Raw genomic sequence first — 13243 nt, forward strand, 5'->3', positions numbered from 1 at the left:
CTCAGAAATTAATTTTTGATATCCAAAATAAGATAAAATCAGCAACGTTCAATTTTAGCAATTTTTAAAAACAAAAATGTTAACCAACACATCATGTTCTAATATGTGTCCTTCAGACTTTTTACTATAACTTGGGTTGTTTCAGGATTTCCAGTTCTGAGTATGGAACCAATACCTCCAAATTGAAAAAATATCAGTAAGAGATTTCTCTCAAGAGAGGCTCTTTTAGAGAATATGTTTGAACAAGCCTCCTTTTGTGCAAGGGAGACTTTTTTGCCCTAAGAAATGTTTACTTATACCACTGAAGAGTTCCAATGAGAATCTTTTACAATACGTGTACCTCCTTTAGTATATGTGGCAGTGCTACCTATTCAAAGATTATTAATTGGGTTACTAACAGTCAGCTAGTTTGAGAAGGCCCAGCACATCCTAGTCTACCTAGGAGGTTACTTCTGCAAAGCAGCTTTCTGGTACAAATAACACTATCTAACTACAGACCTGAAAACTTGCTAGACACATAAATTAACATTACATTGCTGAAATTGGGAAGAAAAATAACCCCTGAGAACACAGGTATGATCACCAGAATAAAATGGAAAAGAACTATGTGTTTGGTGTTGTTTTCAGTACTTAGTAGCAAAGTTTGTACAAGAATCTAAATTTTATACCAATGCTCAAATAAACCTGCACTGCATCCTCTGGAAGCTTTCAGGCTTCATTTTGGTTGCCTGTCCCTTGGAAAGTCAGCACTGGAAGAGCTGACCCACCTAGAAATTTTAAGGCTTTGCACTTAAATAAATACACTATCACACAAATCAGATCAGAACAAAATTATGTGGGCTGACAGGTTGGCTTCATACCTTAGCCATACAGAAGACTGCAGTGGAAAGGAGAAGGTGCAGAAAACGGACAGTTCTCTAACCCCAAGTTTTGACATGTAAATAAAGACATGTGAAGAGTACACAGGTTGGAAGCTGCTGTAACATTCTATCATAATTAGAAACATTTCAAGAGCTCTGTAATTTCCAATCAAAATTACAGTAATTTCTGATATACAAGCCATGATTCATGATAGAATTTTTACATTCCATGGGAGATTATAGTGGCCTGATGTATGACACACTGAGTACAGCACTAACATAAACAATTCAGTTTAATGTTTAAACAGCACTTGGTGTTTAGAATCCCACAATAAAAGAAACATATTATTGTTGAAATTATCACTTTGACAGTGATTGAAGGGTAGGCAGGCATGTGGCCTATAAAGCTATAATTTTTACAGTCCACAGCTTGAGTTTAATCATTTTGATACAACATTTCCAAAATATCCCTTTAAGTGCTCCTTACACCATATAACTTAAGAGACAACATCCTTTCTGTACAATGAAGTGAACTCCAAAATGTGAACAGCACAGAAGTCAAAAGTTAAAGCCCTGTTAAAAAGAAAACCAGCACTAAAATGCTGATGGCCCAAGAAACATCAGTCTAACTGAGCTTCACTAGCATTCCCTGGAGGATGCTGAATTTTTCTATGAAGTAATTTTAGAAAAATAAAGAAGTGATTAAGTGCATTTAACACTTAATCTAATATGAAAATTCAACATTTGCAACCATTGGTGCCTTTTCTTTCAAGCATTTGTATAACCGTAGTCTTTCATTTCTCTATATGTTTTTCCTTTACTTCTTGAGTACATTCTCACTTAAATCAATGCATTCATATACTCCAGTGATCCTTCTCAGAAGACATGTCATTTATGAGAATCACACCCAACAAGTGCTTTCTGATTTCCCTTTTGCCACTAAACTTGACAGAAAATCTTCAGTTAAAGAAAACAGAATAGGAAACCACAAAACAAAGGCTAAAAAACTGAATATGCAACGTATACATATGCAACCAAGCAAACATTGTGCTCCACAAAATTATACATATTTTCTCAGCTATAACTTGTACAACTGTAATTTTTGGGGGGTCTTTTTCTGTTGGTATTCTTTTTTTTTTTTTTTTTTTTTGACAGCCACACTCATGTGTGGGTCTGTCAAAATTTTTTTTTTTTGCAAAAAATACAGCACCCCAGCATTCCTCATTGCAGCACATGTAATTGCAAAACACCAAAGCCTCAAGATGACTTTGGTAGCAATACCCAGATCCTGACCATTACTTTTGCCTGATCCACACCAGCTAAGAACTGATGAACCTCATATCCCTTCTGAGCCATGCCACAATCCATGGGCACACAGGGAAGGTGTCTGGCTGGTGCGGAAAAGGGAGTGAGAGATCTCAGGAAGCTGCTTCTCTACCCTGCCTGGGGAAACAGAGGTTACCTCCAGACTCAGCAAGGAACTCTGAGTTGTTGTACTGGGCTGATACACTGACCCAGCTACCCATTTTAACTCACATAGAAACTGATCTGGGAGAACAAGTGCACAGGACATGGAGCTCTTTGAGCCCTGGGAATTTTACCTGGCTTTTGGTTGCCGCAACCTTCGCAAACAGTGCTTGGGACACCTTAGCTCTCTTCATTTCCTGCTGAATCTCATCATAAATAGAAGCATTAATGTTCATGGAATTGTTTTCTGGTTTTCCATTCCTCTCTGTAGCAATAGTAGCAGTTTTGACCTAGAAAATATGAGACATTTTTCATTATGAAAAAGTTATTTTCCTCTCTTTCCCTCCCTAAGCAGTTCCCCTTTGCATTTTATTCCTTTTATCCAATCTTTCTCTGATATTCTTTCAGAGTTTTGCAGAATAAACATTGTAAGTCATCTATGGTTCAAGCAATTGGGAAACAGGAAAATTCAGTGCATTGTAAGAGGTGAGTGCATCTGAAATACGAGTTACCATTAACAGATCACTGCAAATTTCAATATCATAAATTAGGTGGAAACCTGTCAGTCTTGTAGAGACTTGTGAATCCTTACATGATTTCTTTGCCCCACACAAATTAAATAAAAATTGTAAGTGCAACATAAAAGAATCTCTAATGAAATAGAAATCTGACAGATATATCTTGATTCATGTCTTATGCCCAGTACACTCAAATGCATGATAATGTTGAAAAGTTGTGGCGTTAGATTGAATTTTTAAAAAATTATCTTATCAGTTTGGTTCTTAAGCTGTTTTTAAGAGACAGTTTAGAATAATGCATACTTTAACCACTCCTTCATGAAACCAAGATAGGACTTTCTTAAAGCTACTGATTCTAGTTGTATTTCACTTACATACATCAAATATTTATTCTTCTTCCAGTCCAGATTAAATAAACACCAAACATGTAAACAAGACAGAATGATTACAGTACCACCTTTATGCTGCATCTGCAGCATTAAGGAAAACAACAAAAAAATAAATCAGTAGCTTCGTGATGTGCAGGAGACTATCCTTTCCTTCATCCTCTGGAAATGATGGAAGTGATGTTTCAACACCAAGCATCATCCCACCAAGGTTAGACTGCAGTTTCTGCAATATCAGTTGAGAGGTACAAAAAATCAGCAGGTACTCAGCTTATCCTACAATACTCTCAGTAGTTAAGGATAACGTCTGTCTTTAGCAGTTACTTTTGCAAGACTTGCTCAAGATCAGTGGACCTAATGGGCCACTAATCCTAAAGTGGATCAGAGGAAAGGAAAACTGGATTTCTGCCAAGAACCCACAAGGTGATGATGCAAACAAAATCAAACCTAAGATTTAAATTCTAACCTACTGATTCATACTGAGGTTATTGAGAGCTGAAGTTACACAGCTAGTTTAAGACAGTCCTTCAGGCTAATTCTAAGTCTAATGGACAGAGCCTAGCACTTCCAGAAGGTGATTCAGCCTACTCTTAAGTACGTGTCTAAACCCACACTTTCACTATCAGTTTGATCCAGTGCAAGTCAGCATCTTCCTGTGCTCTGAAGTCCCTTGAGGTTCAAAAGGAAACCATGACAACATGATAATTCATCTTCTAATCTCACTCTCTATGAGCTTTCATATGTCACAGGTCTCACAATATGGAGAGTTGAAGGCTTTGGATGAGAGATGTACTTAGGCAAATCAGCAGCCCATTTTTTCCTAGAAATGCCATGCTCAGTTTGTGTTAGCTATCATCCATAGTGCTTTTAATATAAAATAATCAAGCCCAGAAACTGGGAGTGCATGCCACTTTTGCTGAATGAGATTTGTCCATCAGGCTTTTCAGGAACTGTGCTAACACATGCCCATTAACTACAAGGGGCAAAACACCAGAAGAACAAGGTGTCCACAAGCACTTCCCCTTGCCCCTATTAGGGCAGGCATTAGCACTTTCTGGTGTCTGAAAACAAGGGTCCTAAGTAGAAATAGAGAAAAATCCCAGAATGTGGCATACAGGTAATCATGTGATTTTTTTTCATCTAAAAACAATTAGTACTTTGCAGCCATGTCTTTTTCTGCAGTAGCAGAGACATTGCAGAAGAGGATGGCCAAGCCTGGACCAAAGGCTACTGAGAAACATTTGAGGCACCTGGCAGCAGGCAGTGAGGAGCAGCACCATGAAACTCTCTCCTTCCTACTGCAGAGCAGGAAAAGGTATGCCTCACACCAGACAAATCAGTACAGGACTGCAAGAGCAAGTGCATCTCCTAAACATCATACGGTGAAATAATTTAAAAATACAAAATCAGTGGCAATTTTATAACCTTTAAATAAGAAGGACATGATAGAAGATAACTGACAACTGGTGGGGATGTTAAACATACAACTGAAGACAGACTTATTTCTGTGCATTTTTCTGTAAAAATCAGCCTAAGCTAAATTAGAGAATGAAAAAGTGATGGCTTTGTCAACATGCCTTCTTGAACCTTGGGTTTAAATTTTGGGAAACAAATTTCAGTCCTTCTCCCCAGAAATAATTTTAACTTGAAACTAATCTTTGAAGGACCCAAGAGGAAGATGAAAAGATGAAGGTATTCAGCTAGCATACACAAGTTTTTTGGGAAGGAAACACTTTGCTCTTGTGATCTTGATCAAAATGTGTCTCTTCTGTAAGCACACTGCCTTTTTGATTGCTACTGAGCTTCAAAGGACAGCTTCATGTTGTAGCAGTACTTCACAGATCACTTAACTGAGCTGCGAACATGCAGACCATCAAAAACTATCACACACCATGCTGTAGACATAATTTAAACTATGCTACTCGGTTCACACTTCTCAATGTCCAATTTAATGTGGATATGCATTTAACCCAAGGGAATTACTGAAAATCCTCATTCTGGTTTTCAAATCACATCTGTCTTTATACAGGTACAATAAATTCAACAGCATCTAATATGTCATCAAAGTTAAAACAAACAAACAAACTCCTATTGCCTTCTGTTGATATTTAATTAGGGAACACTAATTGAATTCAGAAAACACAAATATCTGCATCAAAAAGCAGTATTAGCCCAAAGATCTTCAGGGGAATAAAGTCTTAAAGTTATAAAATGATGGGTTTGGGGATTACCTAGAGTTGTGATTTGCAGTCATACCTTCTCCCTCTCCAACTCAAGTATAAAAATTCTTCTCCTGTGTCTTAATAATTTCTCTTCAAAGATCAGGTATAGACTCTGGCTGGTCTAGATGGACTATTGGTCTTCTCTGGTCTGATGAATTCCATGCAATAATGCCAATTAACCTCTTGGAGAATATCCATACATATAACTGTTTCATAATTTATACATAAGCAGCATCCAGGCTGTTGTGTTGAATTTAAAATTGAGTTCAAGACAGAGGCTGTTTGAAGCTGGGTTGAAAAAACACCCTCCTCCTCAAAAAAACCCAACAGAAAACAAAAAAGCTCTCAACGGTGCAACTTCAGGACTTGGGAGAGGAGGTGGAAAAAGTATTCATTTTGGAGAGAAAAACAAAACAAAACATAATCTCTCATCTCATCCACACTTAAGCACAACCTCCCACCCCACCCACACCTACAGCCACATTTTCTGTTTAGGAAAGAAACCATAGATCAGCTAGTTTTTTTTTTTTTTTTTTTTTTTTTTTAGTAACCAAATTTTGCAAATACTGACTGAAGAGGGGAGCATTATTTTACAAATGCAACACACTGAGAATCAGGAATTCATTTGGCCATCTTCCTATCACCAATCAATCTAGTCTTCTAAGAATACTTGAAACAAAATAACATTTCCATCTCCTCCTGGCCTACCCAGATATATCTTCTCATCAAATAAGACTGATTACAGCAGTAAGAAGTTCTGGATTAACTCAATTTTCCTAAAAAAAGGGTAAGTTGTTGTCATAGAAGGAATAACCAGTATGAAGAGGTTTCACAAACACGGAAGTTCATTCCTTCCCCATCGAAACTGAAACAAAAAAATCTTATATAACACATTCTCATAAGTACTGTTTTAGCTTGGGAACAAAAATCTTCTTTAATCCTGGTTTAGCTTTTAATATTACATTGTACATTAAAATTCATAAAGTAGTTCATTCCAGGCAAAACAAACTACTTTTCAGTTCTGCTCTGCAAATAGCAGAGGAGGTACAATAAACGCTGTTGCTTTCAGAACAGCTTTTATCAGGACAAGGTTTACTACTCCATTATTACAGTGGCGCCTGGAAGTGCAGTTATAGTTAAGTGTCAGGGTTTCCATTAACTCTCCTCCATGGTGGTTTTTGTGGGGGTGGGAGGAGAGGATTGCATTTATTATTTTGTTCATTTTACTTTTGTTAAAATGCAACTTGGCACAAAGATTATCAACCTAAATCTAAAATTTTGCCAACTTGAAAAAAAATAGAAAAAAATTGTTGGTGGTGATACATGGCACATGCATATGGGACTCCACCATAAAGTTTCAGGGAAGCTGGTGTTATCCAGAACTTCTTGCAATGGAGATTCACTGGTCCTCAAACACCACCAAAGTAGTGTTCTCCTAGATAGCAGTCTTTCAAGAGTAACATCTTATCTCTGAGACCCAACCCACGATTGCTTTAACTTGAAGGAACTGTAATTTATCTGCAGTTAGAGAGACCAGGATTGTATTTATGAGATGAAGGTTTTGGTCAATGAATACCTAGAACCATGACTCATGCAAGATTTTGGCTACTTCTTAAAACATTGCCTTATTAAAATAATATTCTACTCTTGACATTACATGTACTCTATTTTTACACAGGATGATGACGGGCCTCAAGAGTTAACACAAATTTTCTTCAGGGAATATGGGTGGCAAGAAAGATTTCTTCCTCAGCTCTGCGGAAATGGGGATTACTTGTGTTGAGAAAAAAGTGCTTGTAACTGCAGGATGGCTAAAAACCTTTAAGCAGAATATTTTGGAAAAGAAAATCTGTAACTTGGCTATCTCTATCCTCCTCCACAAATTGTACAGAGGAGGGGGGAATCATCTTCCCTCCACATCCCAAACTGCCCTTACATAAAGGCCATCCCTAGCACCTCATCATCCTCTAAAGTATCCCCAGATTCTCTCATTTCCACATAACATGCAATAGACTCGTTCTCTCAGCCTGACCTAGGAATACCCCAAAAAGGCCTCTGTGGGGTGATCTGCAAGATGAAGGTGTTGAAGAATGGGGAGAAATTATTAAAATAAATAGAACATGAAAGGACCTTTTCCTTTCCTTCTAGATTGCAGAGGTTAAACGATGTCTCCATGCAGTACCTACCTGATGGAGATGCTAATACTTATAAATTCCAGTGCCCCAGGAAACAGCCTGACAGACAGGCTTCTGCCCCAGGGGTGGCAACTCGAACAATGTCCAAGGGAAAAATCCTTGTGTACGCCGTCTCCTTGTGCTCAGTCCACCAGTGTGGAAGATAGTAGCAGACTTTTACAACTTGACCAGCTTAGAGGGCTATATACGCATCCCAAAAGCTCATGCATTAGAGGCTAATGATTTCAATTAAAAAAAAAAAAAGTAAGATTTTGCATTTTGTTTAAGTCAGAGAGAAAGGGAGAAGTAACGGGGACAAAGAGCTTCTTAAAGGATTTCAAAAAAGAATTGGAAACAATCCAGATACATTAGCTCAAGTAGCAACTAGTGAGAATGCTGTAAAAATGAGATAAATTCAACAGTGTTCCTTCTAAGTCAGACACCAAGGTTTATGCTTGGTGAGTTCCTACTATCCAATCAGACCTGCAAGGTCACAATTTCTGTTTTTGCATACAAGAGAATGCAAAATTTACACAGAACAAGCTCAGTTGCTAAATGGTTAAGTCTGCTCTACTGTCTGGCCACCAGTTGGCAACACAAAAATGCAAAATAGATCCTTTTCAGGATGTTTATTTTCACATCCTTCCGAAACTGATAACTTGCAATTGCAAAATAAACCTTCATGTGTGGCATATTAGCTCCCATTTTACATGGTTTCATAGTTTAATTGTTTCAAACATTGCACTGGTCTAAAGATTTAATATTAAATATGTTGGCTCTTGTGTAAATTCTGTTAGGATAAACGGTCTGTTTTCTCTTTCAATGGTTATCCGAGAAGCTCACAGTCAAGCTGGAAAAATATTATGCTGTATTCCTGCAAAGTGATCTTTAAATAATTTCTTATAATAAATTTAGTAGCAAGGATGATAGTAGTTTTATTTCCTTAGCATCAAATATTCAATAAACTGTGGACATTTTGGGGAAGGTATCACAGTAGCAGTTTGCACTGAAAATTTTGCAGTATCCTGACTGTAATTTATTTCTGCTGTGATTTGTAAAGTTATACTTGCCAGTCTTACAACTAGGACAATTTCACTATTATTTCAAACATCAAGTATTGTAGTTATCTTACCAACACAGATATTTCAATTTTCAAACTTAGGACTCTGAACACTTAGCAGCAGGTGAAAAGTGCTTCAGATGTTTATGGTGGGGAATTCTGGAAACATGTAAGAAGGTCACAAAGAATCACAACTCAGAGGTTTCAACATTCTCAATCTATTCACTAGGGAAAACGTGAGTGTTTTGCTGAATGACAGAGAACAGCACAACAACTGGAAAAATAAGTGCTTTGTTCTGTAGACCTCAAGAATTAGTCTATAATGTTTCCTTGTAAACTTGCTTTCCTTTTGAAAAGGATTAAAACAAAAACGTATGCTGTTTCCACTTTGAACTGTCACAATTAGGTTAACTATACTCCTGACTCACACTAAAAAAATGAAATGTAATTATGAACAAGAGCACAGTAGAGACAGATAGATTTAGCCCCCCTTTCCCACCGAATCTGGACTTACAGTATGTTTTGTCAGAAGAAAACCCCTAAGTCTCACTTTCTTTCTGGCTGCAAGGGATTTATACAGTTTAAAGTGTGAATTAAAACCAGTACAAGGACTACCTCTGACTTGACATCCTTCAGGAAGGTCCTGTAATTAACTCTGTTCTTTAGCTGTGAAATTGCCCAAGACCACTTGAGACAGAGTGAGACATTACCTTGGCAGAAAGAGATAAGTTAAGAAGGAGGGTTAGCCTTGGCTCTGAATTACCTGGGCTGTGGGAGCAGGTATAGATATTAAAACAAACTCAAATGTTATTTTAAACAGTTATCTCTATTTAACTATTTCCCACAAAAGCATTACTATGTAAATAGATTTTTGTCCTTTATCTTGAAGCATATCTATAGTGGATTTTATAGACTAAACTCAGTTAATGACAACAAAAACTACACCATTAGTACAGTCTGTTTTTTCTGCTAAAAATTTCTTCTGTTGTGGAAAGTACTGCAGCAGGTCAAGGTGATCTTCTGTCCTCCCTCCTACAATTTTGTTATTCGTTACTTTAGTGTGGTCCTTAGTATCCATTAGCTGAAGGAAACTTAGAAAAATAATCTCAAGAGGAATTTATAGCATTCTGAATGGGTATGGAACATAGTCACAGTCACAAGCCTATGACTGGATAACAAAAACCTGCTGTTTTTGTCAAAAAATCACCCGTCACAAAATTCACACAATCCTAAAGCTTTGCTTTGTTTAGCAAAACTGGACTGTGTATACAGCATGATTCCCATATATCTGCAGATCAGTTTGGATTCTCCTTGCATAAGTACAACCTTGAGCCAGAGCAACGCAGAGTATTTCTGAAAATATACAGGTTTTGGAGTGAACCATGTTTCTTTGTGGAAAGCCTGTGCATTCCTATGGCTCACATGCATTTCTCATATACCTTAAAACAAGCACCAGTTTCCTTGATCCACACAAGGACTGCCCCATTGAATCTCTCGATCCTACTCTATCAAACTCTGTAATTTTTGAAGAATTAAATAAAATAAATTTTAGAGAAATCAATAGGAGTTTCATTTTAACAGGTACTACATGAAGCTTTAATGAACATATCCAAATCATTCAGAGCAATGAATATAGCAAGCTGTTATTTTAAGCAGTTGTCAGTAGCTCAAGATGGTAAAAGCATGCCGAGCATTTTGGGACGGGATCTTCTTCCCCTCATCACTTTAATTTTACCTGTTTGCTTTCTGGAAAAAAAATTTTTAAGGCACTAGAAGGTACTCACACTTCTGTTTTCATTCCCTCTCAGCTTAATGGTCCAAATCCTTCAAAATCCCTATCTGAAGTTATAACATTAAGAACCTAAGAATTTTAAGAAAAGATGACAGCTAAAAGCGATTATCTTCCGTGCCCAGTAAAGCTTGTACCTCAATAAAATGAGCAAAAAATTCTGTAGGAACCATAATGGATAGAATTTATCTTAAAATTAGAAAATAGGTAGTAATAAAGTGCTACTATCATCCATTATATTTCTTAAATTTAATTTGCAATATGCACTGCAAGTAATGATTCTGAGAGTGTTTAAAAAGTGCAACAGCAAAAGGTTTCTTCTTTTTCAGAAAGGTCTCACCCAGAGGGACAGTGAGAGAACACAACAAGCAAATCCCAAAGGCAGAGAGAGAGGTTTACTTGTGGAGGGCGGCTGGGCGGTGTGCTTATGAGAGGTGCCGGGCCCATCGCAGAGGCTGCGTTCAAGCTCCTTTCCCTTTCATCCTGGTAAATTCGATCTCGTTCTGCTTCCGGCAGCTGCAAGAAGTTCTGCATAGCCCGAAGATTTACCAGCAAGGACTGCGAGGCAGTCTTGGGATCCTCTTCTTTTCGGAGTATTTCTGAGAGCAAGCCCTGTAAGGAAGGAAGAAAAAAATAGGCTCGAGAGTTAGCCTAGGTGAGTGTCTGTAAAACTGCCCTCTGTGAAGCCACTGCTCATCAGCCCTCATTCTTCTTACCTATAGTCTGGGAATGAGAACAGCAAATGCACAGTTCACTCCACATAGGATTATATTAATGGCATTTTAGGTAGCAGAGAAGAGAGCCTCAATTGTACCCTTAATTTTATTAAGCATCTATTTTAAATACAACATAAACTGAATCTTCCTAATACGTCTTCCTCCTTTTACTGGCTTAACTTGCCATGATATCTTTCACAGTTCACAGATAATCACGAGACATTAAGGGTAAGTGAGATACACTGGGGGGTTCTCAAGCTTCACAGGCAAAATGCATACCCAACCTTAAAAAAAGGCTTTCCACATTTCTAGCGACTTAAATAGATCTTTGAAAGGATGTGATATTTCACAACTAATCTGAAACTATAAACTTGCAAGGTTCCTAAAGTACTGCTTCACTGACTCAGGGCCATATTTTTTATAAGTCAATATTTCTTTCTAAGAGTTGCATATTGGAGTTTAACAAGTAAGGAAACTCGCTGGATGCTGTCACGCTCCGCCTTCTTCTTGCACCTTCCTCTCTCTTCATGAGGATAACCCTAATCCTCAAACAGTCCATTGCCTGGACTATTTATATTTAATGTCAACAGGTTCTTGACACCTCCTCTCCCTGTCAGATTCTCCTTTTAAATATTCAGGCATTCAAAATGGTCTGCTGTCTTGGATTAACAAGATGGTGATAAGAAAGGTAACTTTTGGAAAACCAGATGTGGACTACTAAGAATAAATATTGTTGCCATGCTGGGAAAGAGAGAGGATTGGCATGGGAGGCTCTTACTCATAGTATAACAAGGAAACACACATGGGAATTTCAAGCAATAAAGTAACCCAATGTTTCTTTTCCTAAAGAACTGTTGTAAGTTATTCAGGATAATGGAGGGGTAAATAGAGAGAGGGAAGCAGACAATAAAAAGCCAAAACTAAGATAGGCAATACTGACTGAGAATATATATTCCTAAGGGGGTACAAGAGAATGATATGGCCAAGGGAATCTTTTTGGGAAGTCTGATGCCCACAGCACCTGTGGAAGTTGTCACCTCTCTCAAAGGTCTTATCCTTTCAGGCAAAAGACCCTTAGGGAGGTGCTGCTGCAAAGCCACTGCTCTCAAGCAGCTGTGCTTAGGCAGGTCTAGGGCCCACCCAGTGTGGTGTGAGCTCTGCACTTCCCTGTCAGGCGATGAGGACAGGGGTATCAACCACTACACCTCAGCCAGTGTGGTCCTCATGGCCCTGTCAGTGCCTGCACACATAACAGGGAAATGGGATGGAAAAAAACAAACAGTCTTTCCAGCATTAAGCATGAAAAATATTTCAGAGGAGGATAGAAAAACATAATATTGGGGGATTCTTTCTTACCACTTTTCATGATCCCTCCTGTTTTCTGGTATCCAGGCATAAATTTCTCAGAGGGTAAATAAACAAGTTACTGACAAAAGTAGCATTTGGGTAATGTTTTAATTTTTTTTCTTAATGGTTAGTCTAATAATAAATTTACTCATTAGCAAACATGGAAAATAAATTTGTGTCTATAATTTTTTCTACTTTTAAGTACTCAAACCCACAGTTACCAATGTTTGTTAGTGATAGGGTTACACAATCCACCTCAAGAGGAGGTACAAAATGATTTTGTTCTACTGGAGACAAGGCAAAGCTGCCTGTAGAGCACAGGATATGGAGAACATAATAGAAAAAATTAGGTTGGAAGGGACCTTTAAGATCATTGTGTCCATCCATTAACCGTGCACTACCAAGCCCACCACTAAACCACGTCCCCAAGTGCCACATTTATATGTCTTTTAGATACCTCCAGGGATGGTTATTCCACCACTTCCCTGTCTGCCTGTTCCAGTGCTGGACAACATTTTCGAAGAAGAAATTCTTTCTAATATCCAATCTAAACATCCCCTGACATAACCTGAGAACATTCTCTCTCACTCTGTTGCTTGTTACTTGGCAGAAGAGACCAAAGCCCACATCGTTCATCTCCTTTTAGGTAGTTGTAAACATGTGTGATTTCTGAGTGTTTCTGTGCTATAGACATCTCTCCATGA

General features: G+C 37.9%; 1 protein-coding gene across 5 annotated transcripts in view; it reads right to left on the bottom strand.

The window, feature by feature from the left end:
• The window catches only part of SATB1 (SATB homeobox 1), a 92112-nt gene that overhangs the window by 24155 nt on the left and 54714 nt on the right, over window positions 1-13243 (bottom strand). For all 5 annotated transcript variants that reach the window (XM_053945363.1, XM_053945353.1, XM_053945345.1 and 2 more), the window contains 2 exons: window positions 10876-11088; window positions 2462-2617 (listed from right to left, as the gene is read on the bottom strand). In XM_053945363.1, coding sequence (XP_053801338.1) covers window positions 2462-2617; window positions 10876-11088 — 369 coding nt within the window. The remainder of the gene's footprint in view (window positions 1-2461; window positions 2618-10875; window positions 11089-13243) is intronic.

Source organism: Vidua chalybeata, chromosome 1 (genome assembly GCF_026979565.1).
Source record: "Vidua chalybeata isolate OUT-0048 chromosome 1, bVidCha1 merged haplotype, whole genome shotgun sequence".
NCBI lineage: Eukaryota > Metazoa > Chordata > Aves > Passeriformes > Viduidae > Vidua > Vidua chalybeata.